Source organism: Staurois parvus, unplaced genomic scaffold (assembly GCF_062004578.1).
Source record: "Staurois parvus isolate SC_StPar_1 unplaced genomic scaffold, SC_StPar_1.0 ptg002751l, whole genome shotgun sequence".
In the NCBI taxonomy this organism is placed as follows: Eukaryota; Metazoa; Chordata; class Amphibia; order Anura; family Ranidae; genus Staurois; species Staurois parvus.
Genome location: NW_028320547.1, coordinates 326,913 through 348,844, shown reverse-complemented (window position 1 = coordinate 348,844; position 21,932 = coordinate 326,913). Strand labels below are relative to the sequence as shown.

General features: G+C 43.4%; 1 protein-coding gene across 1 annotated transcript in view; it reads right to left on the bottom strand.

Moving 5' to 3' along the window:
* The window catches only part of ADGRA2 (adhesion G protein-coupled receptor A2), a 311,196-nt gene that overhangs the window by 42,702 nt on the left and 246,562 nt on the right, over positions 1–21,932 (bottom strand). Inside the window, exon 8 of the mRNA XM_089666521.1 lies at positions 3,784–3,948. Coding sequence (XP_089522647.1) covers positions 3,784–3,948 — 165 coding nt within the window. The remainder of the gene's footprint in view (positions 1–3,783; positions 3,949–21,932) is intronic.

The window sequence follows — 21,932 nt, the reverse complement described above, 5'->3', positions numbered from 1 at the left end:
TTTATTGAAAAGTCCATCACTGTGTCGGAAGGTTCCGGAATGAGGAGTGCCGTCCAAATCGGACCCTTTCCCCTGACTCACATCAGAGTCAGCCGTTCTCCTCTGCTGACCATGCCGGACTCTCATATGAGTCAGTGGAATTCCTCTGGAACCCTTCCTGATGGACATTCCTGTTAACAGAGAAGCCACGAGTAAAGGCGGAATCGATCTGCACGACGCACGCTGTGAATTGTCAAATGTAACAAATGATCCACCAAAATGTAACGAGTCAGATGTGACCTCCCGTGTGCAGCACAGAATCAGTGCGGGAGGAATTCCTGACCTCCGAGGGTCCAAAGCCCGGGCCGGTCAGCCAAGAACAAGCCGTGGCCGGGATATCGGCACGAATTTTCCTAATTTTGCAAAAGTCGTTATTTGAGTTCGATGGCTTGGGTTCGGCGCAAAAAAAAAAAATTGTTTCTTTTCAGATCGATTCATTAAGTTGCTTCAGTTTTGCTGCATTCCCAACAAAACGTGTTTAGTTCAGTTTATTTGTTTTCAAGCGGATTTTCGATGGATTCGAAGAATTCAAATCGAATTAGAATTGAAAATATTGTATCCATCCAAATTCACTGTGAAAAATAGCTAGTTTTCTGTTCAAAATTTTAATTTCTGAAGATGGTTACATTCTTTCTATTCTATTCTATTCTATGTTTTTCATTCTATTTTACTCTATTTTTATCTATTCTTTTATTTTCTATTTCATTCTTTTTTTTTTTCTATTCAATTCTTGTCTTTTATTTTCTGTTCTGTTTTATTTTATTCTATTATTTTCAAAATTCAGATTTTGGAAGATAGCTCTATTCTTTCTATTCTATTCTATTTTTTTCCTTCTATTTTATTCTATTTTACTCTATTCCTATCTATTCTTTTATTTTTTATTCTATTCCACTTTTTTTTTCTATTCAATTCTTGTCTATTATTTTCTATTCTGTTTTATTTTATTCTATTCTTTTCAAAATTCAGGTTTCGGAAGACAGCAATATTCTTTCTATTCTATTCTATTTTGTAATTCTATTTTATGTTATTATTTTCTATTCCTTTAATTTCTATTCTCTTTTATGCTATTCTATTGTGTTTTACTTTTCTTTTCGAATTTCGGAAGACGACTATATTCTATTCTATTCCTTTATTTTATTTTCTGTTCTTTCATTTTCTATTTTATTCTATTCTTTTATTTTTTTTTCTATTCAATTCTTTTCTTTTATATTCTGTTTTATTTTATTCTATTCTTTTCAAAATTCAGATTTCGGAAAATGGCTATATTCTTTCTGTTCTATTTTTTTCATTCTATTTTATAATATTCTATTTTACTCTATTCTTATCTATTTTTTTATTTTTTATTCTATTCCATTCTTTTTTTTTCTATTCAATTCTTTTATTTTATCTTCTGTTCTGTTTTATTTTATTCTTTTCAAAATTCAGATTTCGGAAGACAGCAATATTATTTTATATTGTATTTTTTAATTCTATTTTATGCTATTTTAGTTTACTCTATTCTTTTCTATTTCTTTATTTTCTATTATTCTATTCTGTTTTACTCTTCTTTTAGAATTTTGGAAGATGGCTACATTCTATTCTATTTCTTTATTTTCTATTATGTTCTTTTATTTTCTATTTTATTCTATTCTGTTTTATTGTATTATATTCTGTTTTATTCTATTCTTTTCTAAATTTAAATTTTGGAAGATGGGTATATTCTATTCTTTTCTATTCTATTCCTTTATTTTCTATTCTGTTCTTTTTTTCTATTTATTCTGTTTTATTGTACTCTATTGTGTTTTAGTCTATTCTTTTTTTAAATTAAAATTTTGAAAGATAGGTATATTCTATTCTATTCTTTTCTATTCTATTCCTTTATTTTCTATTATGTGTTTTTATTTTCTATTTTATTCTATTCTGTTTATTGTACTCTACTGTGTTTTATTCTATTCTTTTCTAAATTTAAATTTTGGAAGATGGGTACATGCTAACACTGATACATAGTTTTTGAAGGAAATCAGCAATATTTTTATATTTCGAATTTGTTTTCAAATATAATTTCGTTTTTGAATTTGATTCGAATTTCAGACAAAATTTTGTTTTGTGATTTCGGATTCATTTCAACTGCAGAAGATGGAAATCTCGAATCCAAGGAATCTTTAATGGTTCAACTGGTGACAGCAAGAAAAGCAAAGGACAGCCAACACAATTCAGGGGCCACAACCCCCCCCCCCTTTTGTGGCCCCTGAATTGTGTTGGCTGTCCTTTGCTTTTCCTGCTGTCACCAGTTGAACAATTAACCACTTCCCGTCCGGCCCATGTATATAAACAGCCTCCCCACCCCCTGCTTGTGCGCGCGATCCGGTGCCCGCTGTGTCCTCCGGATGCGAGGTCCTGATCATGTAATCACTGATTGGCCAATCAGTGATCACATGCAGAGTAGTAAGCAAGATGTCACTTCTGATATCATTGCTTACTACATGTGAAATCTGTGAACGATCACAGAGATCACATGGTACAAGGCCATTCACAACAGCCTTGTACCATGTGATAGCTGTCACCAATCACAGCTCACACAGTATTTCTCAGTGGCTGCCGGAATGCAGCCAGAGAGGAGAAATGATTGCTTTTACAGCCTTTATGGGTGTAAAAGCAATCAGTGTAAAAAAAAAAAAATCTTCATCACCCCCCACAAGTAGTACATGGTGATAGTGTACTGCTAGGGTGACAGTATGTAAAAAAAAAACAAAACAAATAATAATATAAAAAAAATAATAAAAATGTAAAAAAAATGTTTACAAATTATAATTTTTGGTTATAAACTAATTTGTTTTTTTTTTTTTTGTTTTTTACTAAAAAGATAACAGAATAAATTTTGACCAAGATTTATGATGAAATATTATTTATTTGCAAAATTTTATAAGAAAAACACTTTTTTTCAACATTTTTGGACTTTTTCACTTACATAGCAAAAAAAATAAAAATCCCAGCGGTGAATAAATACCACCAAAATAAAGTTTTATCTGTCTCAAAAAAAATGCTAGAAAAATTCATATGGGTACAGTGTTGCATGACCGCGCAATTGTCATTCAAAGTGTGATAGAGCTGAAAGCTGAAAATTGGCCTGGACAGGGAGGGGGGGAAAGTGTCTGGACTGGAAGGGGGTGAAAGTGTCCGGACTGGAAGGGGGGGGGGAAGTGTCCGGACTGGAAGGGGGGGGGGGGAAAGTGTCCGGACTGAAAGGGGGGAAAGTGTCCGGACTGGAAGGGGGGGAAAGTGTCCGGACTGGAAGGGGGGGGAAGCGTCCGGACTGGAAGGGGGGGAAAGTGTCCGGACTGGAAGGGGGTGAAAGTGTCCGGACTGGAAGGGGGGGAAAGTGTCCGGACTGGAAGGGGGTGAAAGCGTCCGGACTGGAAGGGGGGGAAAGTGTCCGGACAAGAAGGGGGGGAAAGTGTCCGGACAGGGAGGGGGGGAAAGTGTCCGGACAGGAAGGGGAGGAAAGTGTCCGGACTGGAAGGGGGGGAAAGTGTCCTGACTGGAAGGGGGGGAAAGTGTCCAGACTGGAAGGGGGGGAAAGTGTCCGGACTGGAAGGGGGGGAAAGTGTCCTGACTGGAAGGGGGGGAAAGTGTCCAGACTGGAAGGGGGGGAAAGTGTCCGGACTAGAAGGGGGGGAAAGTGTCCGGACTAGAAGGGGTTAGAGATTCTATGGGCGCCCAGAATTTATGTTTTGCGCTTTCAATGACAATGAACGGAACACCTACCTGAAGTCCCCTCTGTTGTTGGTCACCCTGTCGGATGGACAGTAGGAAGCCGAAGTCTCCAGAACGACCAGCTCCACCTTTTTGCTGACGTTGCCGTACTCCGTGGACACGCTGCATTCCCATTCTCCATTGGCGGACAGGAGGATGTTGGACAAGATCAAAGCGCTGGAGGGGAGGAAGGAGAAGAAGGTGTCAGGAGACCAAGCTTGAGGGACAATATCATATTCTAGAAAAGCTGAGGCCTTCAAGATGAAAAACAACGATCTTATGAAAGTGTTTGCAATTATTCCACAACTACCAATCGGATCGGAACCTTCAGGCTGTGTCTGTTATTTTCCAGGTCAGGACTGAATTTGATGGCTGATTGTGGGACAGTACAGACTCTGATACCGAAACAATCAAGGCTTTGGACTGCACATGTCTGTAGTAGAAGAACTAATGCTGGACGAAGAGAAGAGCGGACCAGAGACCTCAATGCAACCAAAAAGTTTAAGAAGTTACATTCCCACATGGAAGAAAAATGTATTAGAAATATTTTTTTAAAATATTCTTCCCAAATATATTGACATATATTTGAAATGCTAAAATGTTGGCCGTATTCAATATATTTCAAAATATATAAATATACTGGAATTGAATCTCCTCCACCAGATCATCCCCCGCAGCGATCACCTTTTGTATCCCCTCTCCCTTCATTTAGATTGTAAGCTCCACGAGCCGGGCCGTCCTATTCCTTCTGTACTGAAATGTGTTGTAATTGTACCGCCCCCCTTATATTGTACAGCGCTGCGCAGACTGTTGGCGCCATAAATTCTGTATAATTATATAATAATATAATAATTATATATATATATAAATATATATATATATATATATATGTATATTGAAATATATTTTGAAATATATTGAATACGGCAAAAATTGTAGTATTTCAAATATATGTCAATATAGTTGGGAAGAATATTTTTTTTAAATATTTAAAAAAAAATAAAAAATTATATACATATATATATATATACACTGCATGTTGAAATGCGTTTTTATTACAAAATATATGTTTTTTAAATATATTCTTCAGATTTTTTTTAACATATAAAAAAGTAATTTTAACATATATTTTTACATATATTTGTAAACACATTTTAAAAACACATTTATATATATATAATATATATAGACCCAGACCCAATATGTGACGAACGCGGCGTCAGACCCCAGCCCTTCTAATAAAACTCGTGACCGAAGGACTAGCCAATCTAAAACCGCGATGTCACGTGCATGCCAATGCCACACCCAGCTGTACCCTGCACAACAATTTTCCAGCTAACTGGACCACAATCGATGTACCGGCAGCCTGAATGTGCTTGTTACTGGGTCAGGTTATTAACGCAATTAACCCTTCACACTGCCACCACCTCCTTTTTGTACAGAGAAAGAGGAAACTCGGCGATATCAGCTATAACACTATAATGGTTGAGATAATCGTCTGTATAACACGGTCACCGCAGGCCGGTTATACAGAGGGTTAAACAAACACAGTAGCGCTCTTTTAGAGGCAGGAATTCGTAAATTACAATAAAGAGCTATAGAAACAGTGTAACACTTTCAGAAGGAAAGATTTATTACTAAAAGGTCAAACGGGTGCAATAAAAATATTTACAGAAAAAAGATGTAACCAATATATATATATAAATATTTACAGAAAAAAGATGTAACCAATATATATATAAATATATAGAGAACAACAGCACAGCAAAGGGATAGCAGAGAGAAGTTAGAGGGTTAAAGTACTTGCCAAAGTCCTGGGTCAGCAGATCAAGTTTCAGAGCGAAAGGGCACGGGTTGCCCCAGGTGGTACTGATGTTAAATGGGAGAATTCTTCAACCCAGGGCACTCAATTGAAGATCCAAGGCATTCAGTAGAATACCCAGGGCACTCAGTTGAAGAACCAGGGCACTCAGTAGAAGACCCAGGGCACTCAGCAGAAGACCCAGGGCACTCAATTGAAGACCCAGGGTACTCAGTAGAAGACCTGTGGCACTCAGTAGAAGACCTGTGGCACTCAGTAGAAGACCTGTGGCACTCAGTAGAAGACCTGTGGCACTTAGTAGAAGTACCGGGGCACTTAGTAGAAGTACCGGGGCACTCAGTAGAAGACCTGTGGCATCCAGTAGAAGACCCGGGGAACTCATTAGAAAACTCTGGGCATTCAGCAAAAGATCCAAGGCATTCAGTAGAAGACCCAGAGCACTCAGTAGAAGACCCGGGGCACTCAGTAGAAGACCTGCGGCACTCAGTAGAAGACCTAAGGCACTCAGTAGAAGACCTAAGGCACTCAGTAGAAGACCCGGGGAACTCAACAGAAAACTCTGGGTGCTCAATAGAAAATCTGTGCCACTCAGCAGAAGACCTGGGGCACTCGGCAAAAGACCTGGGACACTCAGTGGAAGACCCAGAGCACTCAGCAGAAGACCTGGGGCACGTGCCTTTGGTGCCAAGTTCTAGCAATGCGTTTGACAACATCTATAAAACATGTAATGAGTCAGCGGAATGGAATTTGTGACTTCATAGTGGCTCCATCTCCCAATGGCATTATCAGTTCTTGGGCTGACTGTATGTGGTAATTCTTGAACTCTTGTGCCTGTTTATGTCACCAGCTTACAGAGTATAATTTTCTGGCGCTGGTCATTCAGAACTAGTCATAGTCACATGCACATGCAGAGCTGGAAATCGCACTCCCTGAAGGGAGTTAGGGGAGCCGGGCTGGCTGTTGATCCTGAACAGAATTTAAAGAAAAACGATTTCAATGCTAACGAAATGCCGAGGTGTGAGAGACATTAAAAACAAAATACCGACATCAGCGATAAATGTTACCATGACGTCCATTAAGCCTATTTGTTCCAGAGTGCGCCAAAGGTCAGAATTCCTTATCAGCCTTGAGAGTGTATATGAGGATTATCACATGCCAAAGGCTGTTTTTTAATGTGAAATGTAATATTTCAATGTCAGATTTCTACTGTTCATAGGGCAGTTTAACTCAGTAGAAGACCCAGGGCACTCAGTAGAAGATCCAAGACATTCAGTAGAAGAAGACCCGGAGCTCTCAGCAGAAGACCCGGGGCACTCGGTAGAAGACCTGTGGCACTCAGTAGAGGACTCCAGACACTCAATAGAAGATCCAAGACATTCAGTAGAAGACCCAGAGCTCTTAGTAGAAGACCCAGGGCACTCAGCAGAAGACCCAGAGGTCTCAGTAGAAGACCCAGGGCACTCAGCAGAAGACCCAGAGCTCTCAGTAGAAGACCCAGGGCACTCAGCAGAAGACCCAGAGCACTCAGCAGAAGACCAAGGGCACTCAGTATAGACCTGTGGCACTCAGTAAAAGACCCAGGGCACTCAGCAGAAGACCCAGGGCACTCAGTAGAAGACCTGTGGCACTCAGTAGAAGACCCAGGGCACTCAGCAGAAGACCCGGGGCACTCAGTAGAAGACCAAGGGCACTCAGTATAGACCTGTGGCACTCAGTAAAAGACCCAGGGCACTCAGCAGAAGACCCAGGGCACTCAGTAGAAGACCCAGGGCACTCAGTAGAAGACCCAGGGCACTCAGTAGAAGACCCAGGGCACTCAGCAGAAGACCCGGGGCACTCAGCAGAAAACCCGGAGTCCACAGCAGAAGATCCAGGGCACTCAGTAGAAGACTCCAGGCACTCAGTAGAAGATCCAAGACATTCAGTAGAAGACCCGGAGCACTCAGTAGACGACCCAGGGCACTCAGTAGAAGACCTGTGGCAATCAGTAGAAGACCTTTGGGACTCAGTAGAAGACTCCAGGCACTTAGTAGAAGACCTGGGGACCTCAGTAGAAGACCCGTGGCACAATTTTTTTTCTGTAAATCTGACCCCTGGGCACAAAAACGTTCATTTAAAATATATTCCTCAATTGCCACAAAGAATAAACTGTAAATCCACGCTGACTGCAGCAAATGCCTTTGGAAATCCAGATATCATAGAGTACAAGTGACAGTGGCTTTATCTTCATAGAGCAAAGATGTGGGCGGGACCAGCAAGCTCCACCCACTACAGGCTGCCTGCAGAAAACTACAGGTGGGGGTGGAGACCAGACCAATCCCCCTGCACAAGGAGAGAGAGCAGCAGCTAGCGGTCTTTATTCCAGGAAGTCTGACACTGGATTCCTGCACAGATCTGGAAGAAATACACAAAGATCACCGAGATTCCAGAAGAAGAAACCCGACCCATCGGAATTATTATCCCAGAGTTCAGCTTTAATTCTAACCAGTGACATGTCAGCCCTTAAGAGCGCTCCACCGACTCACTAATACAGGTCTGTGCAACACATAGACTCCCTCAGTATACAAGAGAATTTGGGGCTAAGCCTAAAGAGAAGAGACGTCAGTTTAGCTGGGAACATATTGCTGCTGTAGTAGCAGGGGGGGGGGTAATTCTGATCTATAGCTACACCTGTATATATGTATATACATGAATATTGTGTTTATTGATGTGATTGTGCCAATTCTAGAAGGTTTGTGCATTTGGTGCATTTAACTGCTATTTTCCAAGTTAATTTGCAGTCTATTTGCAAAGTTTTACCTGTTATAACACTTCCCACAAGGTGTGCTGGGAATCCGATATATATATGGTTTATCACTGAAGTAAGGACAGAAGTGCCCGTTAATTCCAGCGGCTCCAAGAAAGAAAGAAAGAAAGAAAGAAAGAAAGGAGGGAAACAGTAGACAGAAAGAGAGAGAGAGAGAGAGAGAGAGAGAGAGAGAGAGACGTATAGAAGGTGGAAAGACAGAAAGAAAGAAGAAGGGAAGGAAGGAAAGAAGGAAAGAAGGGAAGGAAGGAAAGAAGGAAAGAAGGAAAGAAGGAAAGAAGGGAAGGAAGGAAAGAAGGGAAGGAAGGAAAGAAGGAAAGAAGGAAAGAAGGGAAGGAAGGAAAGAAGGAAAGAAGGAAAGAAGGGAAGGAAGGAAAGAAGGAAAGAAGGAAAGAAGGAAAGAAGGGAAGGAAGGAAAGAAGGAAAGAAGGAAAGAAGGAAAGAAGGAAAGAAGGAAAGAAGGAAAGAAGGAAAGAAGGAAAGAAGGAAAGAAGGAAAGAAGGAAAGAAGGAAAGAAGGAAAGAAAGAAGGAAAGAAGGAAAGAAGGAAAGAAGGAAAGAAGGAAAGAAGGAAAGAAAGAAGGAAAGAAGGAAAGAAGGAAAGAAGGAAAGAAAGAAGGAAAGAAGGAAAGAAGGAAAGAAGGAAGGAAAGAAGGAAAGAAGGAAAGAAAGAAGGAAAGAAAGAAGGAAAGAAAGAAGGAAAGAAAGAAGGAAAGAAAGAAGGAAAGAAGGAAAGAAGGAAAGAAGGAAAGAAAGAAGGAAAGAAGGAAAGAAGGAAAGAAAGAAGGAAAGAAAGAAGGAAAGAAAGAAAGAAGGAAAGAAGGAAAGAAAGAAGGAAAGAAGGAAAGAAGGAAAGAAAGAAGGAAAGAAAGAAGGAAAGAAAGAAGGAAAGAAAGAAGGAAAGAAAGAAGGAAAGAAGGAAAGAAGGAAAGAAGGAAAGAAAGAAGGAAAGAAGGAAAGAAGGAAAGAAAGAAGGAAAGAAGGAAAGAAGGAAAGAAGGAAAGAAGGAAAGAAAGAAGGAAAGAAGGAAAGAAGGAAAGAAGGAAAGAAGGAAAGAAAGAAGGAAAGAAGGAAAGAAGGAAAGAAGGAAAGAAGGAAAGAAGGAAAGAAGGAAAGAAGGAAAGAAAGAAAGGAAAGAAAGAAAGAAAGAAAGAAAGAAAGAAAGAAAGAAAGAAAGAAAGGAAACTGAAGACAGAAAGAGAGACGTATAGAAGGAGGGAAGGAAAGAAATAAAGAAAGAAGGGAAAGAAAGAGGGAAAGAAGGAAGACAAGAAGGAGAGAGACAAGGAAAGAGTATAGAAGGATACAGTAGTATAGCAGACGGGTATAGTAGGATAAACAGTGAAGGAAATGCGTATTTGCTCCCCTGCTGATAGTGAATGTTCGCCCCTCACACAGAAATGATCGGTCTAACAATGGAATGTTCGCCCCTCACACAGAAATGATCGGTCTAACAATGGAATGTTCGGTGTAACACTGAGAGACAGAATACAGCAACAAATTCAGCAGAAATGCGTCTAACAAATGATGACTGATCTGCATGTTCATGAGGGAAAGAAGGATTTGATCCCCTATCATTCAGCAGGATTTCTGGCTCCCAGGTGTCTTTCATACAGGTAACAAGCTGAGATTAGAAGCAGTCTCTTAAAGGGAGTGCTGCTAATCTCATTGTGTTACCTGTATAAAAGACACCTGTCCACAGGAGCCATCAAACCATCAGATTCCAAACTCTCCACCATGGCAAAGACCAAAGAGCTGTCCAAGGATGTCAGGGACAAGATGGTAGACCTACACAAGGCTGGACTGGGCTACCAAACTATGGCCAAGCAGCTTGGTGAGAAGGTGACAACAGTTGGTGCAATCATTCACAAATGGAAGAAACACAAAACAAGTGTCAGTCTCCCTAGGTCTGGTGCATCATGCAAGATCTCACCTCGTGGAATGTCAATGATCATGAGAACAGTGAGGAATCATCCCAGAACTACACGTGAGGATCTATGACCCCAAGAACACCATCCCAACTGTGAAACATGGTGGTGGAAACATTCTGCTTCGGGGGTGTTTTTCTGCTAAGGGGACAGGACAACTGCACCGCATCAAAGGGATGATGGACTGGGCAATGTACCCTCAAATCTTGGGTGAGAACCTTCTTCCCTCAGCCAGGGCATTGAAAATGGGTGGTGGATGGGTGTTCCAGCATGACAATGACCCAAAACACACGGCCAAGGCAACAAAGGAGCGGCTCAAGAAGCACATTAAGGTCCTGGAGTGGCCTAGCCAGTCTCCAGACCTTCATCCAATTGAAAATCTGTGGAGGAGCTGAAAGTTCGAGTTGCCAAACGTCAGCCACCAAACCTTAATGACTTGGAGAGGATCTGCCAAGAGGAGAGAGCCAAAATCCCTCCTGAGATGTGTGCGAACCTGGGGGCCAACTCCAGGAAATGTCTGACCTCTGTGATTGCCAACAAGGGATTTGCCACCAAGTACTAAGTCATGTTTTGTGAAGGGGATCAAATCCTTCTTTCCCTCATGAACATGCAGATCCGTCATCATTTGTTAGACGCATTTCTGCTGAATTTGTTGTTGTATTCTGTCTCTCAGGGTTACACCGAACATTCGATTTTTAAACTGATCATTTCTTTATGAGTGGGCAAACATTGAAAATCACCAGGGGAGCAAAAACGCATTTCCTTCACTGCAGTAGTACAGAAGACTGGTATAGTAGTATAGTAGACTGGTATAGTGGGATATAATAGTATAGTAGACTGGTATAGTAGGATATAGTAGTATAGTAGACTGGTATAGTAGGATATAGTAGTATAGTAGACTGGTATAGTGGGATATAGTAGACTGGTATAGTAGGGTATATTAGTATAGTAGGGTATATTAGTATAGTAGACATGTATAGTAGGGTATATTAGTATAGTAGGGTATATTAGTATAGTAGGGTATAGTAGACGTGTATAGCAGGGTATATTAGTATAGTAGACATGTATAGTAGGGTATATTAGTATAGTAGGGTATATTAGTATAGTAGGGTATATTAGTATAGTAGACATGTATAGTAGGGTATATTAGTATAGTAGGGTATATTAGTATAGTAGGGTATAGTATAGTAGGGTATATTAGTATAGTAGGGTATATTAGTATAGTAGGGTATATTAGTATAGTAGGGTATATTAGTATAGTAGACATGTATAGTAGGGTATATCAGTATAGTAGGGTATATTAGTATAGTAGGGTATATTAGTATAGTAGGGTATATTAGTATAGTAGGGTATATTAGTATAGTAGGGTATATTAGTATAGTAGGGTATATTAGTATAGTAGGGTATATTAGTATAGTAGGGTATAGTATAGTAGGGTATATTAGTATAGTAGACATGTATAGTAGGGTATATTAGTATAGTAGGGTATAGTATAGTAGGGTATATTAGTATAGTAGGGTATATCAGTATAGTAGGGTATATTAGTATAGTAGGGTATATTAGTATAGTAGGGTATATTAGTATAGTAGGGTACCGGTACCACCTGCAAGCAAGCTTCGGGACACTACGATGAATGTAGATATGTTAGGTGTGGTTATATTCTAACTTTTTTTGTTTAAAAATGATATAATTCCAAATAAAGTCTGAAAATAGGACAAATCTGGGAAAGACAATTTCAGGAAGGGTTCTATTCTGGTCACAGTGAGAAGGAAGTTAACGCCAGAAGGAACGAAAACAAACTCAGTTGTAGAGTATTGGGTGCAAGGAAGAGCTTTCCTCGAAGCAGGAAGATCCATTGACACCAAGGGAAGAGACCAGCAATGCTCAGATTGGGAATATTTACACTGGGCCTTCCAAACAACATTCACGGGTCATATTTGGGTCATGCTGGGCAACTGACACGTTCAATGGTCTTAGGATGAAGAGCTACAGTGGGGATGGAAAGTTTGGGCACCCCAGCTAAAAATTGGTATTAATGTGCATAAAGAAGCCAAGGAAAGATGGAAAAATCTCCAAAAGGCATCAAATTACAGATTAGACATTCTTATAATATGTCAACAAAAGTTAGATTTTATTTCCATCATTTACACTTTCAAAATAACAGAAAACAAAAAAATGGCGTCTGCAAAACTTTGGGCACCCTGCAGAGTTAATATCTTGTACTGCCCCCTTTGGCAAGTATCACAGCTTGTAAACGCTTTTTGTAGCCAGCCAAGAGTCTTTCAGTTCTTGTTTGAGGTATCTTTGCCCATTCTTCCTTACAAAAGTCTTCCAGTTCTTTGAGATTTCTGGGCTGTCTGTCACGCACGGCTCTTTTAAGGTCTATCCATAGATTTTCAATGATGTTGAGGTCAGGAGATTGTGAAGGCCATGGCAAAACCTTCAGTTTACGCCTCTTGATGTAATCCCCCCTGGATTTCGAGGTGTGTTGAGGATCATTATCCATTTGTAGAAGCCATCCTCTCTTTAACTTCAGCTTTTTCACAGATGGCATCAAGTTACCATCCAAAATTTGCTGAAATTTTATTGAATCCATTTTTCCTTCTACTCGTGAGATGTTCCCTGTGCCACTGGCTGCAACACAACCCCAAAGCATGATTGATCCAACCCCATGCTTAACAGTTGGACAGAGGTTCTTTTCATTAAATTCTGTGCCCCTTCTTCTCCAAACGTACCTTTGCTCATTCCGGCCAAAAAGTTCAATTTTAACCTCATCGGTCCACAGAACTTGTTTCCAAAATGCATCAGGCTTGTCTATATGTTCATTTGCAAAGTTCAAACAATGATTTTTGTGGTGAGGACGTAGAAGAGGTTTTCTTCTGATGACTCTTCCATGAAGACCATATTTGTACAAGTATCTCTTTATAGTGGAATAGTGACCACAACTCCAGTGTCTGCCAGATCTTTCTGGAGGGATCGTGCAGTCAAACGTGGGTTATGAATTGTTTTTCTCACAATCCTGCGAGCTGTTCTGTCTGATATTTTTCTTGGTCTTCCAGATCTTGCTTTAACTTCCACTGTTCCTGATGACTGCCATTTCTTAATTACATTACAACAGAGGATATTGACATCTGAAAACGCTTTGCTATCTTCTTATAGCCTTCTCCAGCTTTGTGAGCGTCAACTATTTTCAGTTTCAGTTTTCTAGACAACTGCTTAGAAGAACCCATGGTGCTGATTGTTGGGGCAAGGTCAGATGAGTCTGGGCATTTAAAACCTTTGAGATTGACATCACCTGGTCTTCCCAGACGATGATTGAGAACAATCCATGACACTGGCAGGTCTCAGCTTGGCAAAGGGGGCAGTACAAGATATTAACTCTGCAGGGTGCCCAAACTTTTGCAGACGCCATTTTTTTGTTTTCTGTTATTTTGAAAGTGTAAATGATGGAAATAAAATCTAACTTTTGTTGACATATTATAAGAATGTCTAATCTGTAATTTGATGCCTTTTGGAGATTTTTCTATTTTTCCTTGGCTTCTTTATGCACATTAATACAAATTTTTAGCTTGGGTGCCCAAACTTTCGATCCCCACTGTATATGTAGCCTACAGTCACCTGCACTGTCCAATCAGAAATCTCCTACCCTTAGTCTGGCAATCGGAATGGTTTTTGGTAGGCGAGTTTTGTTTCTCTACACAACTTGTAATTGTTTGCGAATCAACAACCAGCTTGGGGTAGAGATCCAGTAACTCTGCAATGCTAAAGTTACCATCCTCCAAGCTGAAGCTCTCTCTCACTAATCCTCCATTTTCTGCAGAATGATGACCTACCACTACATACATAAAGGGAAAACAGAGGAGAAGACACTTCTACCTCCTAGTAGTATGGATGCAATAATCTGCTTTCTCAAATGCTAAGTGGCCAGGCCTTGACGTCCACATTGCAGGTTAAAGTACTATGATAATCTGGTAAAGTGTTTCCCAACCTCAGTGCCCGAGTATCCCCAGCAGGCCATGTTTTGGGAACTTCCCAGTTGGCAGCCTTTGAGAAATTTATGTACAGACGCAATAGTCAGGCAGGAGGAGCTAGAGACGACATCACATTGGATGGAGCTTGGGCACCATCTTGGATTCCTATTCACTGGCTTGCTGGGAGTGCACTTTTTTTTCCATTTTACCAATAAATATTATGGTTTTTCGATATGGAGATTCTTCTTATATCCTATCAGTGTTTAAATGAAAAAAACCTCTCTAATCCTGTGGAGAAGGATCTGAAGTGGGCAAGAGGGAAATATTTCAAGCGCTCTTTGACCTCCTGTGTTTAAAATGGGGTCCAACTCAGAAGATGAGGGCACATCCACTTGTGTACCGTGGTGGTGTTTTCTTGTTCAAACTTTTTATTGAATTTTCAAGCCAAAGACAAAATGTAGGACATTCAAATATATGAACAGAAAAAAAAAGAAAGGGGTCATGGGTTTCCCTAAGGTATGAAGGAGAATGTCATACAAAAACATACATCTGGGAACTGTAAGGAGACAATAGGGCAGGGCTTGAAATTTCCACTCGCCCACTCGCCAAATGCGAGGGGAAATCCCTTTTGTTGCGAGCACAGATGGAGCAGGTGGCTTGCAATGCGATCCCCAGGGATCAATTTGCATTCCACTTGCGCTCCAAGCCTCGTTGTGAAGCTGACTTCCGGTTTCCGACTTCCGGTTTCTTCTTCGTCACCTTGGTGGACACAAGGAGAGGCCTGCTCTACACCACCTTGGGGGACACGAGGCCTACTCTCCATCTCCTTGGGGGACATGAGGCCCGCTCTACACCGCCTTGGGGGACATGAGGCCCGCTCTACACCGCCTTGGGGGACACGAGGCCCGCTCTACACTGCCTTGGGGGACACGAGGCCTGCTCTGCACCGCCTTGGGGGACACGGGCCGGGGGTGGCATTGGAGGCAGACCTGGACAAGGTTGGGTGGGGCAACTGGTGAAGAGTAATGTTTGTGCCTGGCTAGTACGTCTAGACTCGAAATTTTAAGCCATGCAATAGGGTGTAATATAATGTAAGGTAAACCAACCAAAATTATGATCTCAATATGGAAAGCTGCTCCCGAGAGCTACAGATAGGTACCATGTATGACAAGGGAAGAAGAAAGCAAAGACAGGATTAGGTAGGAAAGGAGAAGGGGAAAAATAGGAGACCAAGAGGGGGAATTGGGGGGGAAGGGACATATGACTTCCAGGAGAGTGAAGGTAATCTCGGGAATCTCTAGGGTGTGGATTAGCTATCAGCTCCACCATATATTGCGGCTAGGGGAGGAGCAACGAATCATCAAAATTCGGTGGGAGAAAGTGTTCCACCCAAGGGGTCCAGATCTTCGAATCCTTGAGGACCAAGTCTACAATGGTTGCTTGCACTTTGGCATGAATCATTGACTGCGTTACCTTATTCCTGACTGCTAATATACACAGAGATGGGGATTTCCATGATTTGGCCATAATTTGCTTAGCAGCCGTAGTGACTTGCAAGAGCAGTTTAAATTGGGGTTTGGATATGGAGGGGGGGTTGAAGATCTAACAAGGCAATGGTCGGGTCCAGTGATAATGGCTTTGCGAAAAGCAAGGTCAGCATACGAAAGACTTCGGCCCAAAAAGCTCGGGTGACCGGCCAAGACCACCATCTATGAAAGTATGTTCCTACCATCAAACAGCCCAGAAAACAATCCGGAGGATAATTAGGGGTATATTTAGCAATCCTCGCCGGAACCAAATACCATCGGGTCAATACTTTGTAGCTACCACATTCTGGGAGGAGGATTTGGTAGCCGACCAAATGTGATCCCAATCCGTAGGGCTCAGTTGGTGTCCGTGCACGGTGGTGGTGTTTTATCACACATTGAATGGAGTGGAGGATCACGGTGCCAGTCGACATTGAAAAAACAAGTTGATCGAAATCTTGAAAACATGACCTGTTGAAGGTACTCTAGGATTGAGGTTAGGAACCACTGATGCAGCGGAAGAGAGGGAATGGAAACCACTTATTACAGTCGTCAGTCAAACCTTTCAGCCAACCTTACTTTTGAGGAACATTGCTAATTCTGAGGCAGGGCTAACTAAGAAAGTCGTGGCCATAGTTGGCCAATACTAGGTGGCTTGGGCAGACCAAAGCATAAAGTATGCATTTCCTCACTCCAGACCCAAGCTGCGGCCCCTGCTCTAGACAAAGGGTTAATCATGACCTTCATCGAAAGTCTATAATATACCTAATTTTAGTCATACTTCTGAAAATGTACTATTTTCATTGTCGATTGCTTCATAGGCCTGTGGTAAGTACAGCATTTCTAAGGGGGGGGGGGGGTCAAATTCATGGTATAATATACCTACAGTAGAATGTGTAGGAACCAAACAGATAACTATTGACCATGTAAGTATTATACATTAGAACAGGGGTCTTCGAACTGCGGTCCGTGTGCTGGATGTGGCCCTTTGCCTTTATCCGACCCTTGGGGCACAATTCCTTCCACTGACACCAACAATGGGGTACTATTCCTCCCATTGTGACCATAGATGGTGAGCTAATCCTACCAATGACACCAATGACAGGGCACTATTCTTCCCACTGACACCAACAATGGGGTACTATTCTTCCCACTGACACTAATAATGGAGTACTATTCCGCCCACTGAGACCAGAGATGGTGAACTATTCCTACCATTGACACCAACAATGGGGTCTTATCCCTCCCACAGACACCAACAATGGGGTACCATTCCTCCCACTGACACCAACAATGGGGTACCATTCCTCCCACTGACACCAACAATGGGGTACCATTCCTCCCACTGAGACCAGAGATGGGGAACTATTCCTTCCGTTGACACCAAAGACAGGACACTATTCTTCCCACTGACACTAATAATGGGGTACTATTCCGCCCGCTGAGACCAGAGATGGTGAACTAATCCTACCATTCACACCAAAGACAGGGCACTATTCCTCCCACGGACATCAACAATTGGGTACTATTCCTCCCACTGAGACCAGAGATGGAGAACTATTCCTACCATTCACACCAAAGACATTCCTCCCACTGACACCAACAATGGGGTACCATTCCTCACATTGAGACCAGAGATGGAGATCTCTTCCTACCATTGACACCAACAATGGGGTCCTATCCCTCCCACTGACACCAACAATGGGGTACCATTCCTCCCATTGAGACCAGAGATGGAGATCTCTTCCTACCATTGACACCAACAATGGGGTCCTATCCCTCCCGCTGACACCAACAATGGGGTACTATTACTCCCACTGAGACCAGAAATGGGGAACTATTCCTACCATTGACACCAAAGACAGGGCACTATTTCTCCCACTGACACCAACAATGGGGTACTATTCCTCCCACTGAAACCAGGAGATGGGGAACTATTCCTACCATCGACACCAAAGACGAGGCCCTACTCCTCCCACTGGCACCAACAATGGAGTACTTTTCCTCCCACTGGCACCAACAATGGGGTACTATTCCTCCCACTGATACCAGAAATGGGGAACTAATTCTCCCACTGACACCAATTACGTAATTTTTTTTACTCCCACTGAGCACCAAGCCTATGGCATTGTTTACTCCCACTTGCCATAGTCTGGCCCACCTAAACGTTTGGAGGGCAGTATACTGGCACTTTGTTTTGAACGTTTGGTGACCCCTGGATTAGAATAACAGTCAGTGCTCAGCAATTTTCTTAACCTTTGAACACATTCATTAAATAGTCACCAGGTGTCAGGGTCCTGTCCACGGAAGACGTTCTGGAAGATCTGGCATTTCTGCCAGTACTCTACATGGCCACAGAAGTACACATCAGCCTCAGTCTGGTGCCAGACGCCCTTTGGTTGCTGGATGATCTCTAGCTCCCCGTGCCCTGTTCCTGGTTCCTGTGATTCTGACTTGTGATTTCCTGTTACCGACTCGGCTTGCTCCTGGACCTGTCTGCTCTGCTTTACCCCTGATCTGACCTCGACTTGGCTAACGGATACTCTCTCTCCTCTGTGTATGACCTCGGCTATCCCATCTGACTACGTCTGCTCTGATTCCCACCTGGTACCTGACTGGCTTGAACCGACTACCCAGTAAACATCTAAATATCTCCGTGCACCAGCTGTGCTTCTGAGTGGACCACCAACCAGCACTCCTACAGGTGACCTGTGCAACTTTGGGCCTGACTCCCGCTGTCCCACTCTCAGGGGAGTCTGGAACTTAGCCGCAAGGGAAGCCCTCTCTCCATTGGCCTCCATCACCAGGTAAGTGATACCAGGCAGACAAGGAATGGGGCAAGACGCCGATTGCCAGGATGAAGTTGGTTCCAAATTTGCTCACCAAGGTTGTTGCATGGTGTTCAGTTCCAGCTGGTGCACCAAAGGATCCGATGGAGCATGAGGACATCACTGTCTTATAGTACAGTGGTCTCCAAACTGCAACTGGGGGGCCAGATGTAGCCCTTCGCTCACCTTTATCTATTCCACCAACTGACTTCAATGATGGAGCACCATTTCCTTACTGACACCATCAATGGGACACTATTCTTCTCATTGATATCAACAATGGGGCACTATTCCTTCCATTACAACCAATGATGGGACATTTTCTTCCCCCCTCATGCCACAGTCTAGCCCCCCTAAAGCCTGAAGGACAGTAAACTGGGCCCTTTGCCTAAAAGGTTTGGAGACCCCTGATATACTACATGCATATGTTACCACGGGGCTGAGGAAGGAGGATATCAGCTGCTTTCCCAAGGGAGAGAAGAGAGAATACTAAATGCTGAATGTTCTCCATCTAGAGATCGGGGAATGACCTAAGACATGCTCTATAGACAGAAGAATTATTCGTCCTTCAAAACCTTTGAGTCACAAGCACTCGATCTTTGGAGGAGACGGATGGAGAGATTTCATGAGAAACATATGTTGGAAGTAATTCTACAAAAACTAGAGAAAGAGATTGGAATGTTATGTACGGTTCCTGCGTATTCCCAAACAAACGATGGGCCGCGTCTTCACCAATGTTTCCCTCTTACCAGAGAGGATTGGATCCATCATATCATAACAAGCCGAAGAACAAGAACCAGCCAATGGGCTTTAGAAGGTACGACAATTCCAGGGTGTTTTAGGATGTTAATAACCCCTCGCCCTCCAGAGGATTCCCCCACCTCGACCTCCAGAGGATTCCCCCCACCTCGCCCTCCAGAGGATCTCACCCCACCTCGCCCTCCAGAAGATTCCCCCCCACCTCGACCTCTAGAGGATTCCCCCCACCTCGCCCTCCGGAGGATTCCCCCCACCTCGCCCTCCGGAGGATTCCCCCTCCACCTCGCCCTCCAGAGGATCTCCCCCCACCTCGCCCTCCAGAGGATCTCCCCCCACCTCGCCCTCCAGAGGATTCCCCCCCCCCACCTCGCCCTCCAGAGGATTTCCCCCCTCACCTCACCCTCCAGAGGATTTCCCCCCTCACCCTCCAGAGGATTTCCCCCCTCACCTCACCCCTAGAGGATTCCCCCCCCACTTGCCCTCCAGAGGATCCCCCCCCCACCTCACCATCCAGAGGATTCCCTCCCCCACTTTCCCTCCAGAGAATTCCCCCCCACCTCACTCTCCAGAGGATTTCCCCCCACCTCACCCTCCACAAGATTTCCCCCCCCCCCCCACCTCACCCTCCACAAGATTTCCCCCCCCCACCTCACCCTCCACAAGATTTCCCCCCCCCCTCACCCTCCACAAGATTCCCCCCCCCCCTCACCCTCCACAAGATTTCCCCCCCCCCCTCACCCTCCAGAAGATTTCCCCCCCCCCACCTCACCCTCTAGAGGATTACCCCCCTCACCTCGCCCTCCAGAGGATTTCCTCTCTCACCTCGCCCTCTAGAGGATTCCCCCCCCCCCCACTTGCCCTCCAGAGGATTCCCCCCCCCCATCTCGCACTCCAGAGGATTCCCCCCCACCTCGCCCTCTGAGGATTTCCCCCCCCCACCTCACGCTTCAGAGGATTCCCCCCCCCCACACCTCGCCCTCCAGAGGATTCCCCCTCCACCTCGCCCTCCAGAGGATCTCCCCACCTTGCCCTCCAGAGGATTTCCCCCCCCCACCTCGCCCTCCAGAGGATTTCCCCCCCCCACCTCGCCCTCCAGAGGATTCCCCCCCCCTCTCTTCCTGACCAGCCATTTTTTTCGATACAGCGCTGCGTTACTTTAACTGACAATTGCGCAGTCATGCAACACTACACCCAAATTAAATTTACGTCGGTGGTATTGGACTGCCTGTGCGTTTTTATTTTTTGTGCTATAAAAAAAAGGCCCACAATTTTAAGAAAAAAAAAAACAATATTTTGGACTTTTTGCTATTAAACACAGTAAAAAAAATGTAAATAATAAAATTTCGGCATAAATTTACACCAAAATGTATTCTGCTCCGTGTCTTCGCTAAAAAAAATCCTGAAACGTGTAAATTATTTGGTTTACGTGAAAGTTATGGGCAGCACAGTGGTAAATGGTTAGCACTTCTGCCTGGCAGTACTAGAGTCGTTGGTTCAAATCCCAGCCACAGCACCACATGCATGGAGTTTGCATGTTCTCCCTATGCCTGTGTGGGTTTCCTCCGGGTACTCAGGTTTCCTCCCACACTCCAAAGACATGCTGCGAGGTAAACTGGCTCCTGTCTAAATTGTCCCTAGTATGTGTATGTATGAATTTGAGTTAGAGACCTTAGATTGTACGCTCCTCGGGGGCGGGGACTGATGTGAATGTACAATATATATGTAAAGCGCAGTGTAAATTGATGGCGCTATATAAGTAATTGAAATAGATACTGGGATTTTTTTTCTTTTTTAGTTTTTACTAGTAATGGTGGCGATCAGTGACTTATAGCAGGACTGTGGCAGACAGTCTGACACTGGGGGGGGGGGGGGGGGGAACTGACTTGGTGTCACTGACATCCCCAGTGACACCAATACAATGATCAGTGCTAATAAAAAGCACTGACACTGTACTAATGGCACTGGGCAGGAAGCGGTTAATATGAGGGGCGATTAAAGGGTTAACTGTGTGCTGAAAGTGTGTTACCAGGGGGCGGGGTCTGTGTGCTTCACTGTAATCACACTGCTCTGGATGGCTGTGCTCTGCAGTGTGCCCGAGCCGACAGGGAGGAGGACTGTTAGTAAACAAAACAGTCCTCCCCATCAGAGATCATTGGAAATCACCGGGTGCTGGAAAGTAATTACCGGCCAGGGCCCAGTGATTGATAGCTGCGGCCGCGAATGGCGTCGCGCACCCCCTACCCAGAAGTGCAAAGTCACGTGTATATATACAGTTGTGTTGAAAATACTAGCAGTCAGACATCACTAACCGGATCAATCGCTGTTTTTGGTGGAAATGATATCTCTACATGGCAAATATTTTCCTAGCATGTGTAGTAGAGTCATAGAAATCCAACAGACCCAACAGTCATGACATGCATGCTGCTGATTCTGTGTCATTGAATCACTCATTGAAAGGGGCGTGTTCACAATAATAGCCGTGTGGAGTTCTATTAGTGAGGTCATTCATTCTTTGAAAAACA